Below are 23,968 nucleotides of genomic sequence, written 5' to 3' on the forward strand. Positions count from 1 at the left end.
TTCCGTTTAGTCGCATTTTTCGTGTTTTTCCATCAGATTCTTCACAGATCCAGAAAAGAAAAGATGCTCTGTCAACGAGTGAGGGCCCGCTTCATCTTTTGCGCTTGATTTTTGATCGCCAATCGTGCCTTCTCCTTTTTCGTCACTGGTGGGTCTACATCAAAGAAAACCCTGCTTTTAGAATAGGATCAGAACGAAAAGCCCATGAATATCAATAAAAAGAAGCGAATCTTTAAAAAAGCAGATTTTTAAACAGAAACAATAATATTCATATTCACGATAGCATATTTATTTTACCATGATAAGGGTTGTCATACGCTACGTAACTGGGCGAGCTGGGCTGTAACAATGGGGCATGATCACTCGATTGAGGATCGAACGATGCCTCATGGAACCATTCAACATCTTCCAAGAATGGCAAGGTCGAACAGCGACCGTTGCTTTGGAGAGGATACGTAAATGGGGCGTTGTGAACGGAAAAGATCGTGTCACCGGATCGCGCTACTGTAGACGAAACTACGTCCGCGGTAACGGTGGGGATGGTCTCTTGGTGATGAGAGTTCGACTCTCGATAGTCCAATGGATGACCATTCACTGTGTCCAGTAACGAATACGACGGCTCCATTTCGGTTACTGGTAAAGGGCACCCTGTATATGGATAAGGAGCCATGAGCTCGGTACGAAATTGACCTTCGTTTGGCAGTGCAGATCCATAGTCGTACGCATTTTGGTGGGCCCAGTCTATGGAAGAGGATGGATGTGTCAAGGAGAAATCCATAAATTCACAGCAGCACCCGGATAACGCATAATCGGGGTCCATTGACATACAGGGACACAATGTGTCGTGGGTAAAGTCATTCATGTACAGGCTGTAAGTCGTGTCGGTGGATGGTGCGAGCGAATAGTGATCCTGCGCATTTTTGAGCAAGATTTGCTGAGATGCTGATTGATGATATGCTGTGTCGGAGGAAGCCGAGGAGGATGACGCACTTGATTTAAAGTGATGGGTTGGTTCGGAAAGGTGATGTACTTGACTGGTTTCAATTGACGGTGGCACCCGTTGCTGGGCCCTCCTTCGTTGCTTGGCTCGTCTATTTTGGAACCAGGTAGTAATGGTCCTTCGAGGCGTTCCGAATTGGTCAGCTAACGACTGGATGGCTTCCTGAACTGGATTCGGTTCTTGGGCATACGTTTTTTCGAGCAAATGGGTCTCTTCCACGGAAAAACGACGTCGTGTCTTGATTTTAGGCGACCACGATTCGTTACTACTGCTGTTGGTTTCGGCTTCCTCTTGAAATTCGGGATCGGTAAAATGAGTATCGAGGGGCATCATGTCAAGAACCGTAAGTAGCTATTTATTGAGCGACCATAATTCTTCTTTTAATAAAGGATTGAACCGTGATGATAGACGAGCCATGGGTGAGAATGTGATGACCGCAATCCAAGAAAGAAAAAAAAAAGCCATCAGAAACAGCCCAACGGAAATGACGTGCATCATTTGATGCGTCGTATAGAGAACATCGTACGATACGACGTTTTTACGGTGCTTCTTGGAAAGAAGCAGAAAAAAATTCCTCATTATCAATCAGTAGCAACTCATAACACCGTACTAATTTATCAGTTCCCTTGTTGCATGCTGCATCGCTATCCAATCAATACGATCAAATCTATCCATACACAGACAATGTTATCATATATTACGAACGCGTGCATTAATTTCTCTCATGCTAATTATCAATGTGATAAAATACACGGATGATAGCGTAAAACGACAGAAGCTATGATGTGTCCTTTTTTTTTCCTTAGTTTACTGTTTCTATAGCAATCCGATGCTCTATGCATAATCCTTCATAGGCGCAATGGCATACCAAAATATTGTAAACGCTTCGTATCATCCACGCATTGACTGCCGCAGCAATATCGATCGATGGCACGAACAAAAGACATTTTTCTTCGAACTTTACTGTTGTAGCGAATTACTTCTTTTAAAGCGAGACGTACCCTCGTTAGACAAGTGCTTGAGAATTAAACAAAGCTCTTCTGTTCCATGGAAAAAATTATCCTACATTAAGGGAGGGTAGATTAAGCTCTTATTTCAATGTAAGTACGCGTATTAAAATACAGTGATTTTGGAGAGTAACCATTGATGATGTTTACATGCGTTTATTGTTTATCATTTGGCACTCGCTCCCATTGTGTAACATGTCAACATGCGGCCATGGGGATTTCGGAGTGTGGTTTCATGGTATGTCGGAAGTGGGCTGTGGCTTGACAATGCGCACGTTCATGGTACGACAGCAAAGGTAATGTAATAGGTAAGCCCATACCCACGAATAGAATAATAAATAAGTCCCCAGCAACAATCCCAGTAACCCTAGACAAGTGCTTATCACGATCAGATTCAGACGTCGTGGCAACGGTAGCCTCATGATAGGTTCCAGATTGATGCGAAGGATGCTTCTAATCATATCAAGCGTACGGTCCAACCCAATGACGCTGCAGAGACCTGTCAAGTACACCAGTCCCAGTAAAGCTTCGCCGGCCAGGCCGGTTGTAAAGTGAACGATATTGAGCCATTCGACAATCTGTTGCATTTCGTGATCCTGCCATGTCTCGTCGCCGTCCAGCTTGGCTCCTGCTTCGCTTCCCAAGGCAAGCTGGTCCAGTGCTTGACCCAAATGAGCGAGCCCAACGACCAGTCCCACCGTCGAACCTAGACTCAGCACATGAATCATGACGCAGATAAACCGGGTCCAGCCCACTCGCCAACGAAGTTGATACACATGTTGACAGGTGTCGCATCTGTATTCATCTTTGATTTGCATGACACACACGGCGTGCGCTTTCTTAGGGCATAGGCAGATGTTCACCATGTCTCTTTTGGTGGTGTGAATTAAAAACGGTTCTAGAAATCGAATCATGGATTGAGGGGCATCGCGGCTATCGCAAATATGGCACACCCGATAACGTCGTTTTGTCCGTCGATAAATGGGGGTCGGCGGATATGGCGGCGGTGAATCTGAAGTAAGGATGGTCGGTGAAGGACACGAAACGAAACAAGTTGGAGAAAGAAGCGTCATTTACATAGATGGAGAAAAAAGGGGAACGGAAGAGGAAGGGAGAGCCAAAAATGGAGACATAAATAAAGCATGTATATGCAACTTTAGCCGATATACCGATTTCCCTGAACATGTGCCTTTTTTTTAACAGAGTAGAAGCATGAACAATCTTTTTTTTTTCTATTCTTTTTGCATATGTAGGCTTTATTTTATCCATGTTCACATTATCATTTTTTTTTCTTGTGCTTCGATTGGCAACGAACTTTGAGTGGGGATGACTGACTTTGTTCCATGCTGTGGTTTAGAGATGTTGTTGGCAACATGGATGGATTACCAGTTCCAGGTATTTTTATGTTGATGCAAACCAAAAGAATAAGGTAATTGAAAGCTACCAATTTTCCGCTAGTATACCTATAAAACCATTAACTCCCAAGTCTTTATTTCCAGTGACAGATCCGATGACCGCCCAACAAGAGATTGACCTTTTTTTAATAGGTCTCATGTCTTGCCTACTAGCGCCTCAAATAGTTAGATTAACCCGTCTCTGTTGGGACGACATTGCGTTGTGATTCTTTTTCCACAGCTGTGAGCGGAACACGACAATAAAGTTAGGGTTAACGGTAAACAGGTACGGATAATAAAAAAAGGGTAAACATACCAAACAAGCGGTACACCATGGTTTTTGACTACCGACTTCATCCTTTTGTAACACGGCGGCGGAATCCAACGCCTTGGAACATCGAGTACACGCCAAACATTTGCTATGCCAACGTGTTGCTAAGGGCCCTGTTTTTTCTTCGTATACTGACAGAATCCGTTTTTGGCAACCCGGGCATGTCTTTGAGGTGCCGAATTTGGGAAGCGGACGATCGCGAGAACTCATTAATGAAGAAGCTCCTCTGGCCACGGTGGGTGAGAGAATGCAGGGTGAACTCGCTGAACTGGGCATGCTGCTATCAGTAGGACTGGTACAACGACTGGTCGCTGCACTACTACTGATGGACCCTTCCGATGTGATGGCCGATAACATGGTACCGGACGAAAGCGTTTGGGGTTGCGGCACGATTTTTACGTGATGCGACAAGGCAGCGTTATCCAGCTCTGGAAATTTCTCAGAAATACAAGCTTGGCAATGAGCGCCCTCCATATCGGCATAAATTGTAGATGGATACAAGGATTTTGCACAGGATACGCATTGAAAACACTGTGATTATAAGAATAATATTCCATTTAGAAGCCTCCACGAGCTCATCAGATAGACATTACTTACTTTGATGTGAAACGCGCAGTTGTTGACGGAAACATAGGTATCTGTAATGCTGCTAGAACAACCGCCACATTTGAGGGAAACGGGTATTTGAGTTGCACACTAAGATCATGATGATGAACAAAATGGCAGTCTGAAGCTATTTTTGCTGCGCACCATCAATCAACTTACATCCGGATGAAAGATACGATGGTTATTATCCATCAAGAACCCTTTGGATTCAAATGGTTCTTTACACTGACTGCATGTCAAACAAGCCCAGTGATACCGAATCTGGGTATCTGGTAATCGTACTGTCTTTCCAGACAGCTTTTTATGACATGCCTGACAATCTCCCGATTTCGCCGGAATAGTGAGGATTGGTGCGACCCGTTTCGTATCACGGCCAGCGTACGCTTGCCGAATGCGTGACAATGTGGAGCTGTATGAATTGCTGGTGGGCGGCGGATGATGGATTGGGAGACCTATACCTGCGATCGAGGTGGATTCGGATTTTCGGATCGGCCTGGGGTCAAGACCGACAATATTCCCGAGATAACTGATTACGAAACGACAAGGACGCTTACAGTGTAAGCTTTTTAACCGGTATCAATGTATTCGCAGCAAATGCAACGACGTACCTTGACTGCCAACGATCAATGGATGACTTTAAGAACGTGGACGAGGAAGCTAAGGTACAGCAATCGGAAGTTTTTTATCATCCAGTCATTCCACCAAGGCGATCAATAAATGATGAAAAATAAAAAGAAACCGTTCTTACTCAGTGACGAGCTTCCGCATTTTTTGCAACTGTCTGAGCGACATAATTCACCGCATCGTCTGCAATAAGCCATTGTCAGAAGCAAAATAGAATAGACAAACAGGTAAACTTTTGGCAAACTGGAGCGTAATTAACCAGTAAAGAAAGGGATAAAAGAAAAGGCACTTTCTCATTTTGAATTCCTAGTCTTTCGGTCATTCTTATAAAAGCGCCCTTGTTGAAAGTAAAATCACCTTTTAAGAGTCGCATAGGTTTCTCGTCATACTTTTATCCCAGACAATCCGCATGAATGTCGTATAGAGAATTCCACATGTCCTTCTTTTTCATGTTCACGCACGCAGAGGAAAATATCTAATGGGATGCTTGACAATTAATGAAGCTAGTTTTCTAATTTTATTGTATATCGAGAAAAATGAATACTATTTACATTGGTTGGCGCCGAACATTATTTTGGAACGTATTATAGAGTAGCCAAGATCAACTGGGCATTAGCTTTAAAAGTTTGAGTTGGTGTTTGCAGCCAACGAGGTACTTCGAATACCGGTAAAAGGTCTGCACCAGGAACCATTCGGGCCCCCTTGCCCAGTAAAGCAAAGGTGGTTATCCATACATTGTCCGGATACTTTTTTCCCATTGTCGTGAACAACGTAACTGCCGCTTCTTGCAAATTGGAGTGCATGTTGGCTTGCAAAAAGTATTTTGTATGCTCCAACATGTCGCGAACAACGTCTCCTCGTAGATCCACCGTGGCCGCCACATGAGTTAATGTTAGCAAGATGGAGCGCTGCAGTCGATGCAGGTAGGAGTAGACAGAGTAATTCACCGTGTTGGGATGATTGGTCGATGCTTGTTGAAGCACGGTTTTGAACCGTGGCCAGATATCGTCCATGATTCTTCCCGACAGGAAATCGCCCGATACTTCAGTCATTGTCTGGATCAAAGAGGCAGCGTGGAATCCTACAAAGGTTTGCGGATCGTCCAATCGGTTCACAATCAGGGGCCATTTGGTGTGCAAAAGCGGGTTCAATTTATCCAAGCGATTGGCAAGCACTGTGACTCCGCCGGAAAATACTTGCAACATCTGCGACCGCAGCTGCGGTGACGGTGCTGTCAAAAAGTGAGCGGCTTTCTCCATAATCTGGAGCACCATCTGTTCCGATTGGCTCAGCGGCTTGTTCTCTTCGTCTTCCGTTTTCGTTTTCTTCTTGGTCGGTGCGGTCCCGCGATCCGAGTCTTGCTCCATGTCTTGCAATTCTTCCGCTGCCGGTGGTTCCTGGCGTTTCTGCTGGTCCAAAAAATACTGTCCGATCTCTTCCATGGATGCTAGGCCTTCATCATCCTCACCTTTGAAGGATTGCTTTCGCGCTTGGACGAAATCCATGATTTCTTGTGATACACTGTGCTCGTCACAGTTTTCCGTTACGACTGGCGTTGACTGGGACGCCTTGATTTGAGGAACGGTCCATTCTACGGTTTTCACAATTTCCGTCAAGACACCACACAACTGATTGCAAATCCACTCGTCCACATGATAGCGATCCAGCGCATCAAATATTTCCTCGACCGAGTCTTCCAGGTAAACAATGGTTTCCGAGCCTGCTACGTGAATGAGGGCCTTGAGTACAAGCGGAGCTTTCGGATTGGCCGTTAATGTAATGATGCGTTGCGATACACTGTTGATAATGTAATCGATATTCTGCATGGCCAATTCCTTGGTATTTGGTTGTCCGCATCGCATGGCGATGGAGTCCAGCGTAATACGAGCATACATGCGCACAAATAGATTGCCGGACCCTAGATGAACCAGTAAAGGGTACAGCAGGGTAATCAATTCATCTTGCAAGGCAGCGGTATCCATCAGACATGCAGCTAGACCAACAATTCTTAAAGCAAAGCAGATGGTCATGACGTTTCCCATCGCTTCATCGATAGCTTGAATACGTTCTCGAGTGTGGACCAGGGTCCCACGTGAACCGGCCAACGTTTCGTGTGACAGAGATGGGTCAATGATATCCATCATATCGTGCAGCGATCGCAGTGCGAGGTGTTGAACGACATAGGTATCTCGAGTCTCAGGTATCTCCATGTAATCATCCATCTCTTCATTGTGGGTCGACGCTGCACCGCTTAACAAAGCGTGAACAATAAATCCAGCTTGGGGTTTGGCGCCGAGCTGTCCATCCGCTTCGGTCATCATGCATTGCGTAAAATGAGTGATCCACTGTTCGGTATCGTCGTAGCGTCCAATGACATTAAACATTCGTATTGCCCGCTCGACGGAGCGATCGGTTAACAGGTGCTTGAGACGAAATTTGGGATACGTAATGTGTCGATGGAGAGAAGGGTTGTCGCCGAGTTCGATGTACTGTGCAGGGCGTTGCTCATCCAAAACGTAAAGTCCCTGTGTGTCCATTTCAAAAGCGGATAACCAACCTTCCGAGATACGACCAAGCACCGACTCGAGAATACTGGCGACATGGTCGTCAAGAAACAAAATGTACCCTGCAACAAGCGTCATGGCATGGCATTTCTCGGTATCGTCACCCGTAATCACCGAACGCGGCAAAGACGTCATCCAACGGTACAGCTCTGATTTTAGAACGGGTATCATAGTCGATCGAAGGGTGGGATCCGCCATCGATTGCTCCATATACGTTTGACACGCTTCGGACACTTCCGGGTACTCGTCATCAATGTACAGCACGAGGGTTTCGACAAGACACGCAACGCAGTTGTCGATGGATCGTGCACAGCTTGACAGCAGCTTGTGAGCCAGCTGTACAAAAGCGAGACGAGTCCTCCATTCCGAATGATGTCGCAACGATAACATTTGATCCAGGTGTTTGCGCAGATTTTGTTTGAATTGATCATGCCATTCCTGTGTTCGTCGAAAGATGGCCGAGGGGTCGGTTGGGGTCTCTTTCGATGCAGAAATTGCGACTTGGCAATCACCGGCCAACTGTTGAGCCTCGGCTTGGACAGCTGACTGACTAAGATCGGCCAAGGAATGGATTTGAGGCAAGAAATCAGCATTCAGATCGTCTCGCATCACGGTTTGAATACAGTCGCCGAGGATATCAAGGGTTGCCACAATAATTTGATGGTTCTCTTTCTCTTTCTTTTGGGATAAGATACGATTGAGGGTTGAGATGACGCCCGGTAGCAGGGAAGCAACGATATCCACGTTTCGAACGTTATCCAGTAACAGTTGTGAAAGTGTTTGTAGTGCGTCGAGTCGTAATTGAAGGTTGTATTCGAGTTTGGCGAGTTTCAGAAGCACCGTTATAGTATGGCTTAGGCTGAGTAAATAAGGGCGATCCGTGACAGAACCAAGAAGGGGGGCGTGCCAAGGATCGTCCAATGCTTGAAATCGGCCTTGTTTGTATTTGGCTGGCAGCGTCGCAGCAAGACATTTCACTGCCAAATGTTTGGTTTCCTCTGACATGGCACGCATGGTATCTTCTTCCACCGATGACGGACGATCAATCGACAATGTAAAAAACGTGACCAGTTGCTGTATCAACGTTGGTGTAAATCGCGTCGACCACAACGTGCGCGTCAACAAGAACAACACACAATGCAAGCTCGCTTCCGCCACATTATCGAACAAATGCTGCCCTTGCACATGTGTCTTGATAAGTGTCAACAGTGGGAAAAGAATAGCGTCCAGAATCCCTTGGTTGATAACGGATTCGGCATCGGGCGTCGATTCCAAATGGTGTACAATATCTTTCAACAACAGCGACGCTTCACGGGCCGTTTCTCTCGTCAACGATTGCTGTCCACAATGTAAAAGCGAATTGCATAACGGCTTGATGCGTGCAAATAAATGACTTTGTCGAGTCTCCAGTTCCTCCATTGGAAGAATCGGTTTGCAACTTAAGGCGAGCTTTCAGAGGAGTTGCAAGTTTTCAGGATGCTCTGGCGGAGTTGCAAGGTTCGCTTTCATTGTCCTTCAAGTCATGACTGCACCACGGCAACACATTGAATGAAGCGTCTTTTGCCCTTACTTCAAAAAACTCTACATCATGTAGATCAAATACTACTGTAGTACCCATAACCCACGGTGGTAAGGTGCATCAAAAGACAGATACACAGCAATATAATATTCCGGATTTGAAACAGGCAGCGGATGGCAGGAGAGGACCATGCTATCAATGAATGTAATTCACGAGCTTTTGGTTGTGTCTAAATATTTATCTATGTTGAAATATTGGCGAGATATAATGCGTCTATGTATAAAGTACAATCCAAAAAAAGTGATGGGCGGGTGAGAAAGGGGAAAATCATGGGAGAAGCTTAGAATGATAATATAAGAAAATAAGAAACGCTATTGCCGTGCTTCCCATACATCCTCTGAATTTCTCATTTGTCGTTTTGCTTGTTCCTTTTCCTTTTCTCGCTGACGAATCATGGCCTATATAAGAAGACTCTTTTAGTGGGGGGAATGCACCATGGCTGACATGTTTTACTTTAAACACTTACATCAGCCACTTGGCTCGATTTAGGCTTCGTCTTTAAGCAAAACTTGAAATCGTCCCATTTCCCGGAACAATCCTTCTTTTCACCGTAACGATAGTAATGAATAGCTTGAGATCCCAAGGCTAGACAGATAAAACATTTTAACGACCTTTTTCTTCTACCTGCTTTTGATTTTTATAATAGATCACTTACTGTAACACTGCCAAAAAGCGTCAAATGCTTGGCCTGCATTGCAAGTTGCAAAGTTGCGCTTTTCTTCGTTTTCAATTTCTTTAAAGAATGCCGCAGTGTCTTCGTCCCGTTCCGAATGGCTCATCTTGTATGTATTACTTACAGTGTAGCTTGAATAATTTGGGATGGCCGCAGAAACAAGTTCAGTGTCTGGAGATGAAATCCCTGTCAATTCGCAGTCCCAAACCGAATGCCCTGTTTCAAGAAAAGAAAGTTAATGCGCCAATACCCTTTTACTCCAGCTACTTGAAAAGCATCGGCTCTTACCATAGTCAATATTGACAAATGCTTGAAAAAAAATGTAGTGGAGGTATGTAAAATACATGATTTAAAAACAGTTTACGATTCTATTTATTTTGGGCTATTGAAAATTATTCAACCATGGGATGGATCCGTTACTAGCACGGAGAAAGTGTGGTATTGAAATAAAAAACACAATTAAACATGGATGGAATGGAAAAGAGATGGGAGAGGGGATTAAAAGAAGAATGGAGAGAGACACAACATGGAAAATTAGAGGTGACGAAGGACGGCATCCACCACATCGTTGGTGGTGCTCTTGCCACCCAAATCAGGAGTCAAGATGGAGCCGTCGACCAATACAGCATCCACAGCATCGTACATCTTCAAGGCTTGTTCGGTGTAACCCATGTGTTCAAGCAACAAAGCAGCAGAGCGAATAGCGGCAATGGGGTTGGCAATACCCTTACCGGCAATATCGGGAGCAGAGCCGTGAACGGGTTCACCCATCACAAACTCATCTCCAACGTTGGCAGAAGGAACCACACCCAACGAACCCACCAAAGCAGCAGCACCATCACTACAAAAACCCAGGACCTCATCAATACCACATACTCTTTCAACGCGCTCTCAGAAATCAAATATACCTGAGAATGTCACCGTAGAGGTTGGGAGCAACCACAACGTCAAAGGCTTCGGGCTCACGGAACATTCTGTACACCATGGAGTCCACCAACTGCTCTTCCATGTCAACGCCGCCATACTTTTCCAAGTTTTGCTCCTTCACAGATCGCACGGTTTCGCGGAACAAACCATCCGTGACACTGAGAACGTTGGATTTGTGCACAATGGTAACGCGGGGGTTATGCTGAAAATTATGGTCCTCACATTCAGTATGACACGATCAACCGCTAGGAACATGCTCCATCGTCTCGGCTTACCTTCCAAATACGCTCAGCTAAAGGCTTCTGTTCACGAAGCTTTTGACGGGTCAAAGCCATGTTGAAAGCCATGGTACCGATACGGTGGCAAGCTTCTTCACTGATCTTACGTTCAGCCCAGGCCAATTTTTTGCCAGTCTTGGGATCCGTTTCCAAGCGTTCTTGCTTAATGTACAAGCATTCGGTGTTTTCACGGATGATCAGCATATCCAATTCTCTTTGGTTAGGGAAAGCAGGCGACTTGACAGAGACCACCGGGCGCACGTTGGCATACAAATCAAGGTGCTTGCGCAAAGCCACAATAGGAGACGAATAACCTTCCACCTTGTGCGATGGGGAGCTGGACCCGAGCAAAACAAAGAATCAATCAATTCCTCCAGTTCTTTCCATTCATTTTCCTCCCGAACATTTCGACGACCTACCTGACAGCACCGAAAATGGCACCATGACATTCATTCTTCAAAGTGGTGATGGTTTCCTTGGGAAGAGCAGTACCAGTTTTCTGGAAATGTTCAAAACCAGCCTCAAGCTCCACGAATTCAAACTTGGGTCCATTCGACAAAGACTCGAGAACGCGACGAGCAGCCTAAGTCCATGAAAATACGGTCAAGATGGCTACAATATAACATGACCCATATATACCCAAGCCCATCAACTTACAGGAACGACTACAGATCAAATAAAAAAAAGGAAAGATAACCATGAATAACAACGATCAACCCATGGACGCATAACGAAAAAAGATAACTCACCTTCTTTGCCGATACCGTCAGCGGGGATCAAACCAATCTTGAGGGGCGAAGTAGCCGAGGTGGCCAAAGTACGACGAATGATATTGCTAGCCATAGTAAGTGTTTGACTTGTAGTAGTAGATAAAGAGAGAGATGAAGAAAAGCGAATCCAAGCATCCTTTATTTTAGCACACATTGTCCATCATCGGAAAAAGCCGGTCACCCCACAGATGAGATGATCTTTCCAAGAAAGGAAATCCTTGTCTGATGTTTGCGGCATCCCAATTCCAAAAAGATGCATTTTCTTTTTCCTTTTGCCATGAAGCCCTGGGCATGTTATTTTATAAATTTGTCGTACATCGATCCCAAGTACATCCCAGTACTGGGGCTTGTTTTAAAATCATTACTTGATTCATGCTTCCAATGCATTTTTTTAGAGCTTTGAAGTGAATGACTTTGATCAATGATAACCATTGTCAAAGTTCTGCAAACCGACCGGAGTATGAATCTCTGACATGACCAGAGACAGACCGTGACACCGAAAACAGAATCGTTGCCTGTATTTGTACAATCGATGATGATAACGACTTGAATGGTATCATCCACCTTTGTAAAAAAAAGATAAACGTATATTATCAACATAATTATATTGGTCTCACATACGCCACAATTGATATTATGTTCAGGGTGTCCAAATTATCTATATGTACAAATTTCAGGCCTCTCTACGCGTATGTTCTAATCAAAAAGTAACGGCCTTGTATGTCGTTTACAACGATTATGATTCAGTTCCAGCCCGTTGATGCAAAAATCGGTACAACTTCCTCCCAGGTTCCTCACCGATCAACTTTTGAATTCGATCCTCGGTGCTGTTGGTGAGCTCTTCCAGATTCTCCATGTTGCTCATGATAATTCTGTAATTCTTGGATGTGATTCCAGGTAAATTACGCAGTATTTCCTTTCAACACCAGAATTCTAATATCAGTGATGCGTTCGTCTTTGTTCCCTTTGGCCACTCTTTCCTTACCTGTGGTGTCATATTATGCGTGGTATCCATTTCCTCGGTCCCTTCGGCTCCCACTGCCGCCGCTGCATCTGCACTCGGTTCTTCGCTCGTTTTCTAGGTAGGCAACATGTCAAGAAAACATCATAAAGAAAAATACTCCATATATTTCCAACTTACTTTGAGTTCTTTGAACACAGCAGCGGTTTCGTGAGGACTGGATGACCAAATGATGCGTATTTTAGGAAATGTCAAGGTAAGCAAGACCAGTTTTGAGGACAGATCCGTCAAAACAATATTGCTCTTCATATCCGACAAGCTCTATCAAATGGAAACGTTCTGTCAGCCATTGGCATTTTGTACACTTGGAAGTCACAAAATATACCTGTAAGGAGAACGATTTACTCTGATCAAACTCGATGAGAAGAATCGGCTTTTTATAATACAGGCACATATTCTCACATTGAGTATACCTTTTCAAAACACCAGATTAAAATTGAATTTCCACGTGTGTATGATGCTTCAGTGAAAAAAAGAAAAAAAAATACTTACAATCGACCGGAGCGGAAAGATTGGATCAAATCGGCTATGGATTTACGCTCAACACACATTTCTGGGCTAAGGATGTAATCACCAACTTGCAGCGTATAGGGAAGAATCTTGACACCTTCAGCATAGAGAATGGGAGGAAGAGAGCTACGGAATTCTCGCATATCGACAATCACCTTTTTGGCAAATCGTACCGTCAGCATGCAACCACAAATTCAATACGATGCAATATTTAATTTTTACCTGAGGTGGACCGGCCACCTTGAGCTGACCACCCGCAACGCGAGAACTGACAGCGCGTACAAAAGTATCTTCCGGATTGCCCGCTTTTTGAGGTAACGGAATAGCCATGATCTGCCGCGTAATGTTTAATGCGATTTTCTGAATCATGGTTTTCAATATCAACTTACCGATTTTTCACGAATAAGGCTCTCGAAAGCCTCTTTCTCTTTACGAATCAAGCTCAAATAGTTTTGTTCTTCAACGGAATTGTCATACAGCATGAAATACACCTGAACATGAACATTCGGATGCATTGCTCGATAAACCTTTAAAATCAATGTGTGAGCCCTCATTCCATCCTCCATCGTATTATTAAAAGAAACGTGTACCTCTATTCTGCGAACAAAAGCCGGATCGGGATCATACATGATAATGAACCGAGGCGATACATCTTGTAGCACCTGTTCGTCTGTATCATTGTCGTAATGCTGGATAGTAATCAATCGTTTCGGAGGCACCGGTTCAAATTCAGGTAAAATATCGTTGGCACCCAGCGTGATGGTATTGATAGCTTGATCAGCACTGGGATCGATGGCCTGGAAAAGGCCCTCTTCTTCCTCTTCTTCCGGATTATCTAATCTGTTGATCAAACCATCAGTTTCGTAGAATCATTTCTTTCGCTTTTCTCAATCATTGCTGAGAACGGCGACTCACACTTGCAGATTTTCTTGGATATCTTCACGGAACGTCTGTGACAATGTCGCCGCTCGATCGCCACTTAAAGCTGCCGTGGTAGATCCGCCTCGCACGCGTCGACGTTTATTCGGTGGGGCTCCACGACCCGTAGATGGCCCAGCGGATGGAGAGTTGGTGGTGGCCGCCGGCCTCGCAAAAGAGAGGCCACCAGCTTTTTGGATTTGGTTCATTGTGCCACGCCATTTAAAGAAATTTTTGGCCAGTCGATTGAGAACCGGGTTTGTATCTCCAGTCTCGGTGTTCAAACGCGAAAGATATTCCTTTAACTGGGAGCATGTTCTTTTCTCGTTTACCATAATGAGCACCGGGGCACCTAAGTTATCAGAAATTAAGTGTCAGCTGCTCGTTGGAGGTTCTGTCTGAAATATGTACATACTTTGGCCATCATTGGTGGTTTTGGCATCTTGTTCAATTTCTTTCAAAATCTCGCCGAGAAGATTCCATTTTGGTTGCTCTTCCAATACAAGCTTCAGTTTATCTGGAATACTGCTCGATCCAATGGATGCCGGTATATCGGTCAATTTATAATCGTGATCCGTCGGACGTAAATAAAACCGTAGCCGAGCCGTCTATTGCTCAAAACACTTAGCGTACATGTTCTTGCTGTTTGTCAAAGGTAAAAGTGTTGACAACGACTTACTGTAATGGCTGTATCAGCTGCTTCTAAAAAGAGCCACTGTGATTGTCGCACTTGTTTCCCGTCTTGCGATGCATTGCTCGCAATAACAGTCTCGAGAAAACTGTAAAAGGAGACACAGTCATAACTTGTCAAGTAACTGGCAAGTCATCTTTAGCTCAAAAAATCTTGAGAGAGGGGATATCCCACGATTTGCCAACCCTTGCCAACCCATGTCAACCAGGTGTACCTTAATAACTGTCGCAACACTTTCAGATCGCCCACCAGTTGTTTGGTGGTAGGGCTAATACGATGCCAGATCGGATCTAATTGACGTCGAACAATCATATCAAACGATTTGAAAAACGCGTTTTCCACTGTAAAGTCTTCGACATCAATCTGAGAAAAAAAAGATCCATCGTCAGTGTCAGTAGGATAGGCTCTTCTTATCATAAAATCACGATTTTACCATGGATGTGGAGCGGCGAATCTCGGCAAGGGTAGATTCTAAACATTCGACGAGGGATTGCTGGATTTTCTCCATGGCCAAAGTCATGGGCTGGCGCAGTTCTACCACATCTTCACTCGCGTCCGATAGGTTATCCGAAACGAGGACCTGAAATCTAATTGGACACAAGGATGCGATGAATACGGTATATCGGTAATAGTCTACGCACAAAATTGATCATGATTTACCTCGGCCACAGATGCACTTTTCGCAGCTGAAGAGACTTTAGAGTGTTTTGAAGAGGGGCGAATCCAGTGACAAATGCTTCCGGTTGATCAGAAAAGGCTTTGATAAATCCTTCCTATAAAAGCATTGGTAAGAACGTCGTGCTGTCAGTATTAATAAACCTTGGATTCTACCTGATTCTCTTCTCGATATATGCGCAAAATCAATTCTTCCATGGAATTACTCTTGACTCTACACCGGTTTATTAGGACCGCCATTTTCATCACTGGCAGAGTGACAATGAGCATGTACCTGTGTGCATTGTATACAATGATTCCCGTAATAAGAGCAATTGGAATACGCTTCAATAGCATATCTACGGCGAGGATGCGGGAAGTAATGGAAAACACGCCACCGGATCGGTACATGGCATTTCTACGCAAGCGACATTAAGAGAGGCGGGCAGGGCCAAGTTAATTGAAGAAATATGGTCGTACCTTGTATCGGCCGGTGTGTCATATTCAATGGCTTGTATAATGCGGTCTGGAGGGACTTCATTCGCGATCAGAGTGTCTTTGACCAGATCGATTTGCTGCGGCGTCGTGTTCAGGACAAGCACCAGATGCTTGCCGGTGCAATGAAGTTGGATAAAAGAGCAAAGCACATTGAATAAACCCAAGCCTTTGGATAGAATCAAGAGACCATCTTCAGCCACGATTTCCGTCAGAATCTGTTTCTGAAATTCGAGCATGAGGAGTGCAAACAAGGCATTCACAGACGAATTCAATCTGCGTCTTTCATTTCGCATGGACAATAATGGGAAATTGTTTAACCGCTTTGATCGACCAATCTCCATCGGAAATGATCCGCACAGCAGCAGGTTATCTCTGTGCCGCTGTAAATATCTCTTGGAAAGCAGTATATTGAAGAAAATGTGGATTTTGCCATCCCGTGCAGAAAGGGTAACCATCATTTTAGGATTTTCTTCAAAACTAACTGCGAGAGTTGCGTGCAAGGTGTCATGCTACTCATTAAGATCGGCTCGCCTGGACCGTGTCTATGGATACATTGTCGTCTCTAAAGCAAGACCCATAATCAATGCCGGGTTTAACAAAACCGAAAACACACAATCATGGAAGTGCCAAACAGTTCCAGCACCTCTGGGCAACAGGTTGTATCACAAAGCTGACTGCCCTTTTCATGTACTCCAATATGTTATCAGATAGAGGCTACGGTGACTATCCTTCTGTATTTAATGATCACGCTCAGCATTAGACATCGGCTTTCGTTCGTTGCAACTTATGGTCGTCGTTACCAAGCGGAAAAAGAAGACCCTCAATTACCGTGTCTGCCCGCGAACAAGATGTAACAAAGATCGTCGGGCATCTTGTCGGTTGTTCAACAACACGCCACAAAAACATAGGAGGATATGGTGACACGGTATTACCTGTTTGCGCAACTGTGCCTCGCATGATTGTTTCTTTATACACCGGAAACTGTACCTTTCGGTTGAAAGAAGCGATGAGCAGGTTTTTTTTATTGCCGTGCGTATCACTTGATTGAATGGTTGGTAATGGGGAGTTTTTAAATATGGGCAATGTTAAAAAAGAATTGGAAAGCAAAAATATACAAAGAGAAGCATGCACAATCAAAGCATGATCGAACGAAAAAGCACTAGGCGAGAAGCGTAAAGGCTCTATAAAACTCCAAGGAACCACTGCTACCGGCGTTGAAGGAAACCGGAGTGTTGGCACCGATGAAATAGACGTACCCTTCTTCAATATCAAAGGACTGATCATTAGCCGTCAATGTACCGTTACCTCCAGTGACAATCATAATACTGGGTCCTGCAAGAGGTTCATGTTTTTCCACTTGATCTGCCTTGATTCTTGTCAAGGCCACTGAGAATTCCTCAATCGGAGGATCGTACAACAATGAATACGTGCCAAACTGAGTTGGCGTCATTTTTTGTGATTCCGCTGATCCGTAGCGATAGGTGAGCATGTCAACAAGAACTTTCACATCCTTGAACTTGGGGGTCAGACCAGCCCGGACCACATTATCGCTAGCCGCCATACATTCCACACAGTCTGTTTGATATAATCGATCCACAATCAGTCATTCAGTTGCACTGCTCACCCAGGTTCTCTCTTTTCCTTCTTACCTCCAGACAAGTAGGCATGAGGTTCATTGGCGCCAAGGAAGATGGCCTGACCAGGTTCCATGGCAACGTAGTTCAACAACATGACGGCAAAGACACCGACGTCCCCTCCTGGGTACTGTTGGTCTAGCCGCAGAACGAGTTTCGACACGATATAGTCGTCATTGGAAGTGGATAAACGTTGAACCAACTGATTTAACAATCGTGCCACGGCTTCATCCGGGCTATTCATCACGGCGGAAAATACTGAGCGCAATGCAGCCTTGCTTCGTTCGGTATCGTTTTCCTCGCTAGATCCGCCCGTTTCCCTGACCGTGTTTAAGAATGCGTTGGCCACATCGGTGCCGACCAGTTCACACAGCTCCGGATACCGCTTCATATGTTCCGCGATTTCATCCAGTGGTCTAAATCCACACAAAGCCTCAAATGGTGTGATTGCAATTGCCATTTCCGGCTATGAAATAAATTATGAATCAGCGTGACATTCTCATTCCACATTTTGTCATACCACTTACTTTATGATTGGGATCCTAACGATCAAGCAACAGAAATCATCACAAAAGCAAAAAAAAAAAAAAAAATGGTAAGTTTCTTTTTTTTTTTTTCCTTGCGACTTGTTTATGCATCGGTAAGGTGATCTTTTACCTTGTAGATTTTAGGAAATTCTTTGTGTAAGCGGGCTCCTAAAGCTTTATCGGGATGTGCCTGTATCGATAGTGCTTTACGGATCGATAAAATCTTGAACAAGAACGGCAAGTCACCGTGATACTGTTGATAGATGGGTTCGGTGCTTAGTTCGACATGGTCGTTGATAAGATCTCTTAATGACGCGTGGGGCTGGTCCATCAGAACCGACGGCGCATTCGGATGGGTGCCCATCCAGAGCTCGGCATACGGCGATGAGGGATCGATGGTGGTGCCGGATTTCTGTGCATATTTGGCGACCTTGGAAACATCGCCCAATCGACCCCAGTCATAGCATTGCGTTTTGCATTGCAAACGGTAGACGGGAGTGGTGGAGTGAGTAGCGGTAGTCATATTCGCCAAATGAAGTAGTTGAGAAGAAAAGAGCGGGAAATCGTGGGATAATTTTTTTTTTTTGCTGGCCCTGCCTTATAAGCTGGAGCGCAAGGTCGGCATGCTAAAAAAAAATCATCAACCGAACTTTTTTTATTCTTGTCCAATCAAAAATCAACATGCAGGATCGCCCATTTTAGCAGGCAATCAAATGGCATGGGAATAGTGAAACGCTTACTTTGGCAAAGTGCCTTGGCAACAGACAGTGACACATGGCAAAAGATCGACCGTAGGACAAACCTATCTATAAATACTACATCTAACCATCAGGTTATTTTGAGCGTCTGAATATTTAACACTGTGAGCACAACGGGAATAATCAGCAAAAAAAAAGGGTCTAATTGCAAGGTTCGGAAATCGAATTGCCCAACCGCGGAATCCCGGCGTGCTGTCGTTGCCTTTCTGAACTATTGACGCCCAGATCCTGATAAATTTTTTACAGAGTATGACTTCTCATCTTGCTTTTCAGCGATCGCTATCGCGCGCGTGAATCAGTCGTCACTGCTGAGACTGGCTTCTACGCGATGTACGAGCAATTTTAACCGCCAGTAACTAGAAACAAGTGGCGCTAGAATGCTCATATCAGGCTTGCAATATAAAGGGGAAGATTTGATCCTTGTTCTTGTGGGCTGGGGAAGTTACGGGATACGGTACAATAAAGAACGAGTTCAGGCATGTGAATGCACTTTCCTATAAAAACTTGAGCTCAATAGTTAATGCAACTACGGATCTTTTGACTGGTGAGCAACGCTGAGCCTGAGCTAAATTGGGTTTTTTGCCCACAGACGATTTATAGAATGAATGGCAGTGTCAATATTAGTTCAGAGGTTCAGCACGTGCATTACATATGGCTTTGGCTCGGTTTATTCACCATCAGCCTGAATCAAAAGTCATATTCCCTAATTTTTTTGAATAATGGTAGTGTAAATAAAATTGAAAGGAAAAGTACATGAAACTAACGACTTAGTTACTGTAGCTGCAAAAAAGGGAGGGTAGGCGGCAGGAACTCTACGAACATCTTTTCCTCAATATGCTTATAGCCATTATTCGTTGGAACACTTTCATCAGCATACCCTTTTTCATCCACAATTTCATACAACTCGCTTTTGCCGAGAAGAACGGGCTACTATACTATGATAAATTAATTCATCAGTGACTGGAATTCAGTTGTGGCAAACTATAGTCGAATGCCTTCGTCAACCATTTCTACTGTATGTTCCTTGTCAAGCACCTCGAGTTTCGTGGGCGACTATAGCCACTTCTCATGAAATACTCGCATTTTAGCGCAGACCTAAAGCGCTCAACAGCTACGTATTAGTGCCATGATATATGATCCGGTTAAGCTTTATTTGTGTCTGCAGGGGCCAGCATATCTATTGCTGAATGCTACGTTAAAAAGCTGTACTAGTATTCACGGCTTGCCTAAAGGCTTTATCTGTGCTTGCCGAAATTTGTGTAAGTGACGTGATATTGGATTTTGATAATTTTCTTTTGTGAAAGCACTTTGCGGCCGACACACATCCAATTTTTTCAGGTGATACCAGCTTGAAGATCTTAACCACATTAAGGCTCCGCAATAGAACATTATCGGCTCACCGGTTGACGCGTTTGTCGCCAGGTATTCTGCTTCAGAGAAATTATAGCTATTTTGTATGGACCTAGCAGGAAACAAAAATTTATCATTGAAGCTGCTTTTTGACCAGAACCTTTACATTCTCGAAGACTGTGAATCAAGATACGGATCATGGACGGACCCTACAACTGGATGAAGCAATCTCAATGACGAGGGATAGGCATTTTCAATAGCCGCTATCCGTTTTAGTTTGCAAAGAAAAAAAAAGAAAAAGCTCTTTGGAAAAAAAGACCTATAGGAAATTCGGGCCATGGTTCGCAACTGAGTACTACATGCGTAAAATTACTCTAACCTTATTTATGTTGTGCACAATACCTTAAGAGGGCATTCATTGATGGTTGGTTTGAAACGGCCATACTGAATCGCTTGGTGCTGGTTCGTGATTTTACATTTGGTGAGATTTTGAATGTCCGAACCGTTCCAATTCAAATTTGGGTGTCACAGCAACACCAACTCCACCCAAAAAAGTGATGGACATTAAGTTTGCCCAAATGGCCGGTTCTCCATTTCACTCATCCATCCCCATTCCATTCCTTTTTACTTCCCCCCTATAAGGCATCATGGTATTCCGAACAACACGGTCAATACGCCGTTACATAGTCATGCTGGCTGTAGTTTCTGTATTATTTTACATGTCGGCTCGTCACATGTGGACTTCCGATGGTTCCATAGAATTGGCCTATACTGAGTCGGATATCCTCGCGGACGCCATCCTGCTAGGCTCGTCCAAAGAAATGCGCATAAAGCATGTGAACCAGAAATACTGCGGCCGAGATGTTTGTCGGTTCACTTTGCCGCTGGTGATTACAGAGCAAGGTAAAACAGGGAGAGAAGCATGGAGAGGATTTGTCGTTGCTAAATTTGGTAAAAAGAATCCAAGGCCCAGGAACACTTCCGTCAAATTGCGTTTTTATCAGGAAAATTGGACCGAACGATCGTCTTGCCCAATGTTCACACATCGCACTTGGGAGCTTGTCGACGCTATCCGTTTGAATTCTACTACTCACACTCATGGTTGGATAATAACAGCCGTTTCTTTTCTTATATTACCATGGAGGACTTTCGCGCTTGGATTTCCGAACGGCATGAAATCGAAGCTATCCCAACTGCACGAGAGTTATTTGTCGAAAGCCAACCCGAAACCCATCTTTTACAAAAGAACGACAATTGTTTCCGACCTTTGTTTACCTTTGAGCAGTCAGCGAAACAGTTTCAGCTAGACGATCCGGAAAATCAAAATCGTCGCGAAGGCAATTACACCGAAATATTGTTCAATGCGCTTTCAGACGATCTACCCACGGATAACAGTAACAGTACCATCACCGGCCCGGAAGTGCTTCACCTATACTATGATCGACGGTACGTCTCCTCCAAATGTATGCAGTGTGCCATGACCATGATGTACTGACTGTGATTTATGCAACAGATTTGGATTCATTGAAGAACCTGAAGTGAACGTTCCTTTAGCCTACAGCGCGAAATGGGAAGGGCTGGCGGATGATATTGCCGATCAACTGAAGCCGTTTGTGGCTGTCCACTGGCGTATGGAGCGTCTAGAACCTCTAAGCAACTTGCAGCCGTGCGCGGAAACATTAGTGGAGAAACTAGCCAACATTGACGTGACAGGCAAACCCAACGTCTTTCTGTTAACCGACTATCCGCACCTGCTGCAGACATCGCAATCCGCTCCGGAATCCATGTCATTTAAACTGGAGCAACTGCAACAGGAGCACCATGACGCCATTCGGTATCTGTACAAGCATGTCAACGTCACACTCACCACGCTGGACCGAGTGAATCAATTGCTTCCTTACGACGAACTGCCAAGGGAGAATTGGAACATCATTCCTGTTTCGCCCTACGTGCAACCACCGGATCCTAGCATTCTGGGTATCGTGGACAAACTCGTGGCCATGCGCGCCCAATGGTTCTTGGCTGGTGAACCAGGAAAATGCGGTAAAACCAGTAGCTTTACCCGTCGCATCATTCTTCATCGCCAAGACGCATACCACAATGGTGATGAAAACATCATCGTCCCCTTTGACTATTTCAATGTATCATAATAGATCCATTTCCTTTTTCATTAGGCCGCTCTATCTTTATTTGTTTTGTAAAATTCATACCCGCAGATTCTCTTTCATCAAAATCCAAAGTCCAAAACGTGCTGACCCATTTCATTTACTGTGCATCCCTTTGCTGTCGCCTTCTCTTGATATTTTCTTGTGATAGTCCAATTTACATGGAACTTTAGATTGATACGTAAAGCTTTTTCTACGCATTTTACTGTAAAGTCGTCAAGGCAATTTCTTCTTGACCAGACCACACGGCAGACGTGCGGAATGGATTATTTGCCAGGCCGCAGTATTTTCTTTGCAAGTGACGAAATGTCGCACAGATTATGCGTCATTTTTGTAACCACCTTTACTAAAAATAAATAACTTTTTGCTAGAAAAAAAATTCTAATATGCCAACAACCTTGGAGAGTTAAACATGAGAGTTGAACAAGAACATGAAAACCCAATAACATTAGGTTTTATGATTCTATGGCTAGGATGGGAGGATTTTGTGCGTGGTATAGAACGGCGTAAACTGCAAATTGATAAATTGATCAATGACGTTCGCTGTGTGCCGATGATATATGTAGTAGTTAAACGCTGGGATAGGTCGATATTCAAGGATTATTACTGATGCAGTGAATAGGCGATGGAAAGTGTGTAAGTTTCGATAGTCGAACAAAGGCATAGGGAAAGTGATCCATTAGGTCGCAGAGATCGAAAAGGAAATGGGTATCAGCCGTACAATGCGGATTCTTGGATATAAATGATGATCGGCACATGCTACTTTGCATATAATTTGTCGAAATAATCCACTTCTTCTTTTAATTGGGCGATCTTGCCAAGAAGATTCTGTTCAATCGTGTGTCGTGCGTGAAGTCGTGCATACTGTAATACATCAAGCAACATCAGTATTGTCAATTGCGGCAAGTCAGTAACGGCTTTACAAAATATAAGAGGACTTGAATGCATTTACTCACATTGAAATCGTCCATTGTTCGTTTTTTCTGTGCTTCGTACCATTGTAGCACGCATTTCTTTTCACTTTCTGCACGATATTGATACATTTGTTGTCTCCGTTGATCATCAGTATCTGGATCGTCGACGAGGGATTTGTATTTCGCTTGTCGATCGTGTGCGTCTTCCATCTTTTCAAGGTTTCCAAAGCTCCTAATGATAACCCATGTTAACATTGCGCATTTCTTATTGAAACTCTGTAGTATGGCAACACGAACTGTAACAGTCGCCCCAATTCAGACTTGGTCGACTTTTTTTTCTGTATCTTTCCATCTTTGCTTTTCTTCAACTTATTGCTTTCAGACACTGGCGAAGTTTTGCTGTGATAACGAGTCAACATGGATGCCATGGAAATAGGATAGGGAGAGCGGCAGAGGCCAAGAAAAAAAAAGAGACAGAGCCAAGAAACGCTACTTTTTCATGGTCTTTGAAAGAAAAAGGGAAACAAGAATGGAGATTCAATTTTGAAGAAAAGTTACAATGAACTCTGTGACTT

At 44.2% G+C, this 23,968-nt stretch overlaps 10 protein-coding genes across 10 annotated transcripts; 2 read left to right on the plus strand and 8 right to left on the minus strand.

Annotated features, from left to right (window-relative positions):
- Positions 1-71: 71 nt before the first annotated feature.
- Positions 72-1,330, minus strand: BYT42DRAFT_617479 (uncharacterized protein; the record flags this gene model as incomplete). Its single annotated transcript, XM_051572190.1, has 2 exons — positions 72-154; positions 298-1,330. 2 exons carry the CDS (start codon positions 1,328-1,330, stop codon positions 72-74), a joined length of 1,116 nt encoding a protein of 371 aa, XP_051419699.1.
- Positions 1,331-1,908: 578 nt separating this feature from the next.
- On the minus strand, positions 1,909-3,218 carry BYT42DRAFT_584556 (uncharacterized protein). The gene is made up of 2 exons (XM_051569886.1): positions 2,384-3,218; positions 1,909-2,315 (listed from the first exon to the last, which is right to left on the minus strand). Exons 1-2 carry the CDS (start codon positions 3,078-3,080, stop codon positions 2,206-2,208), a joined length of 807 nt encoding a protein of 268 aa, XP_051419700.1. The 5' UTR covers positions 3,081-3,218; the 3' UTR covers positions 1,909-2,205.
- A 329-nt stretch (positions 3,219-3,547) lies between these two features.
- BYT42DRAFT_549145 (uncharacterized protein) lies at positions 3,548-5,159 on the minus strand (the record flags this gene model as incomplete). The annotated part of the gene is made up of 7 exons (XM_051566054.1): positions 3,548-3,568; positions 3,718-4,263; positions 4,330-4,428; positions 4,498-4,538; positions 4,797-4,864; positions 4,947-4,995; positions 5,087-5,159. The coding sequence occupies 7 exons, from the start codon at positions 5,157-5,159 to the stop codon at positions 3,548-3,550; spliced, it is 897 nt and encodes a 298-aa protein (XP_051419701.1).
- A 295-nt stretch (positions 5,160-5,454) lies between these two features.
- On the minus strand, positions 5,455-9,070 carry BYT42DRAFT_584558 (armadillo-type protein). Its single transcript, XM_051569887.1, has one exon. It carries the CDS (start codon positions 8,943-8,945, stop codon positions 5,547-5,549), a length of 3,399 nt encoding a protein of 1,132 aa, XP_051419702.1. The 5' UTR covers positions 8,946-9,070; the 3' UTR covers positions 5,455-5,546.
- Positions 9,071-9,559: 489 nt separating this feature from the next.
- BYT42DRAFT_503397 (uncharacterized protein) lies at positions 9,560-9,884 on the minus strand (the record flags this gene model as incomplete). The annotated part of the gene is made up of 2 exons (XM_051564899.1): positions 9,560-9,690; positions 9,761-9,884. The coding sequence occupies 2 exons, from the start codon at positions 9,882-9,884 to the stop codon at positions 9,560-9,562; spliced, it is 255 nt and encodes an 84-aa protein (XP_051419703.1).
- A 428-nt stretch (positions 9,885-10,312) lies between these two features.
- On the minus strand, positions 10,313-11,826 carry BYT42DRAFT_503604 (uncharacterized protein; the record flags this gene model as incomplete). Its single annotated transcript, XM_051564917.1, has 6 exons — positions 10,313-10,619; positions 10,687-10,907; positions 10,981-11,320; positions 11,403-11,566; positions 11,641-11,648; positions 11,733-11,826. 6 exons carry the CDS (start codon positions 11,824-11,826, stop codon positions 10,313-10,315), a joined length of 1,134 nt encoding a protein of 377 aa, XP_051419704.1.
- A 488-nt stretch (positions 11,827-12,314) lies between these two features.
- Positions 12,315-16,297, minus strand: BYT42DRAFT_584566 (uncharacterized protein). The gene is made up of 17 exons (XM_051569888.1): positions 16,028-16,297; positions 15,843-15,965; positions 15,725-15,782; positions 15,554-15,666; positions 15,327-15,480; positions 15,108-15,256; positions 14,882-15,017; positions 14,618-14,810; positions 14,200-14,554; positions 13,875-14,124; positions 13,674-13,811; positions 13,507-13,617; positions 13,267-13,439; positions 13,100-13,187; positions 12,895-13,035; positions 12,739-12,831; positions 12,315-12,669 (listed from the first exon to the last, which is right to left on the minus strand). Exons 1-17 carry the CDS (start codon positions 16,279-16,281, stop codon positions 12,490-12,492), a joined length of 2,709 nt encoding a protein of 902 aa, XP_051419705.1. The 5' UTR covers positions 16,282-16,297; the 3' UTR covers positions 12,315-12,489.
- BYT42DRAFT_111415 (uncharacterized protein) lies at positions 16,021-16,859 on the plus strand. The gene has a single exon (XM_051562102.1). The coding sequence runs from the start codon at positions 16,280-16,282 to the stop codon at positions 16,754-16,756; it is 477 nt and encodes a 158-aa protein (XP_051419706.1). The 5' UTR covers positions 16,021-16,279; the 3' UTR covers positions 16,757-16,859.
- Positions 16,860-17,204: 345 nt separating this feature from the next.
- BYT42DRAFT_503316 (phosphomannose isomerase type I) lies at positions 17,205-18,729 on the minus strand (the record flags this gene model as incomplete). Its single annotated transcript, XM_051564893.1, has 4 exons — positions 17,205-17,620; positions 17,695-18,145; positions 18,207-18,221; positions 18,337-18,729. 4 exons carry the CDS (start codon positions 18,727-18,729, stop codon positions 17,205-17,207), a joined length of 1,275 nt encoding a protein of 424 aa, XP_051419707.1.
- A 2,057-nt stretch (positions 18,730-20,786) lies between these two features.
- On the plus strand, positions 20,787-22,760 carry BYT42DRAFT_584570 (uncharacterized protein). Its single transcript, XM_051569889.1, has 3 exons — positions 20,787-21,217; positions 21,274-21,760; positions 21,828-22,760. Exons 1-3 carry the CDS (start codon positions 20,962-20,964, stop codon positions 22,462-22,464), a joined length of 1,380 nt encoding a protein of 459 aa, XP_051419708.1. The 5' UTR covers positions 20,787-20,961; the 3' UTR covers positions 22,465-22,760.
- The last annotated feature ends 1,208 nt before the right edge of the window (positions 22,761-23,968 follow it).

The sequence above is a fragment of the Radiomyces spectabilis genome (genome assembly GCF_025331425.1).
Source record: "Radiomyces spectabilis strain NRRL 2753 chromosome Unknown BYT42scaffold_13, whole genome shotgun sequence".
Taxonomy (NCBI): Eukaryota; Fungi; Mucoromycota; class Mucoromycetes; order Mucorales; family Radiomycetaceae; genus Radiomyces; species Radiomyces spectabilis.

Coding starts and splice junctions, on each gene's coding strand:
- BYT42DRAFT_584570 (XM_051569889.1), top strand. CDS start 20,962: ATGGTATTCCGAACAACACGGTCAATACGCCGTTACATAGTCATGCTG. Junction 21,218..21,273: donor GCTGGTGATTACAGAGCAAG/GTAAAACAGGGA, acceptor TTTGGTAAAAAG/AATCCAAGGCCCAGGAACAC. Junction 21,761..21,827: donor CACCTATACTATGATCGACG/GTACGTCTCCTC, acceptor TTTATGCAACAG/ATTTGGATTCATTGAAGAAC.
- BYT42DRAFT_111415 (XM_051562102.1), top strand. CDS start 16,280: ATGAGGAGTGCAAACAAGGCATTCACAGACGAATTCAATCTGCGTCTT.
- BYT42DRAFT_584558 (XM_051569887.1), bottom strand. CDS start 8,945: ATGGAGGAACTGGAGACTCGACAAAGTCATTTATTTGCACGCATCAAG.
- BYT42DRAFT_584556 (XM_051569886.1), bottom strand. CDS start 3,080: ATGACGCTTCTTTCTCCAACTTGTTTCGTTTCGTGTCCTTCACCGACC. Junction 2,316..2,383: donor GAATCTGATCGTGATAAGCA/CTTGTCTAGGGT, acceptor GTATGGGCTTAC/CTATTACATTACCTTTGCTG.
- BYT42DRAFT_584566 (XM_051569888.1), bottom strand. CDS start 16,281: ATGCTCGAATTTCAGAAACAGATTCTGACGGAAATCGTGGCTGAAGAT. Junction 15,966..16,027: donor GACACACCGGCCGATACAAG/GTACGACCATAT, acceptor TCGCTTGCGTAG/AAATGCCATGTACCGATCCG. Junction 13,440..13,506: donor AGGTGGCCGGTCCACCTCAG/GTAAAAATTAAA, acceptor TTTGCCAAAAAG/GTGATTGTCGATATGCGAGA.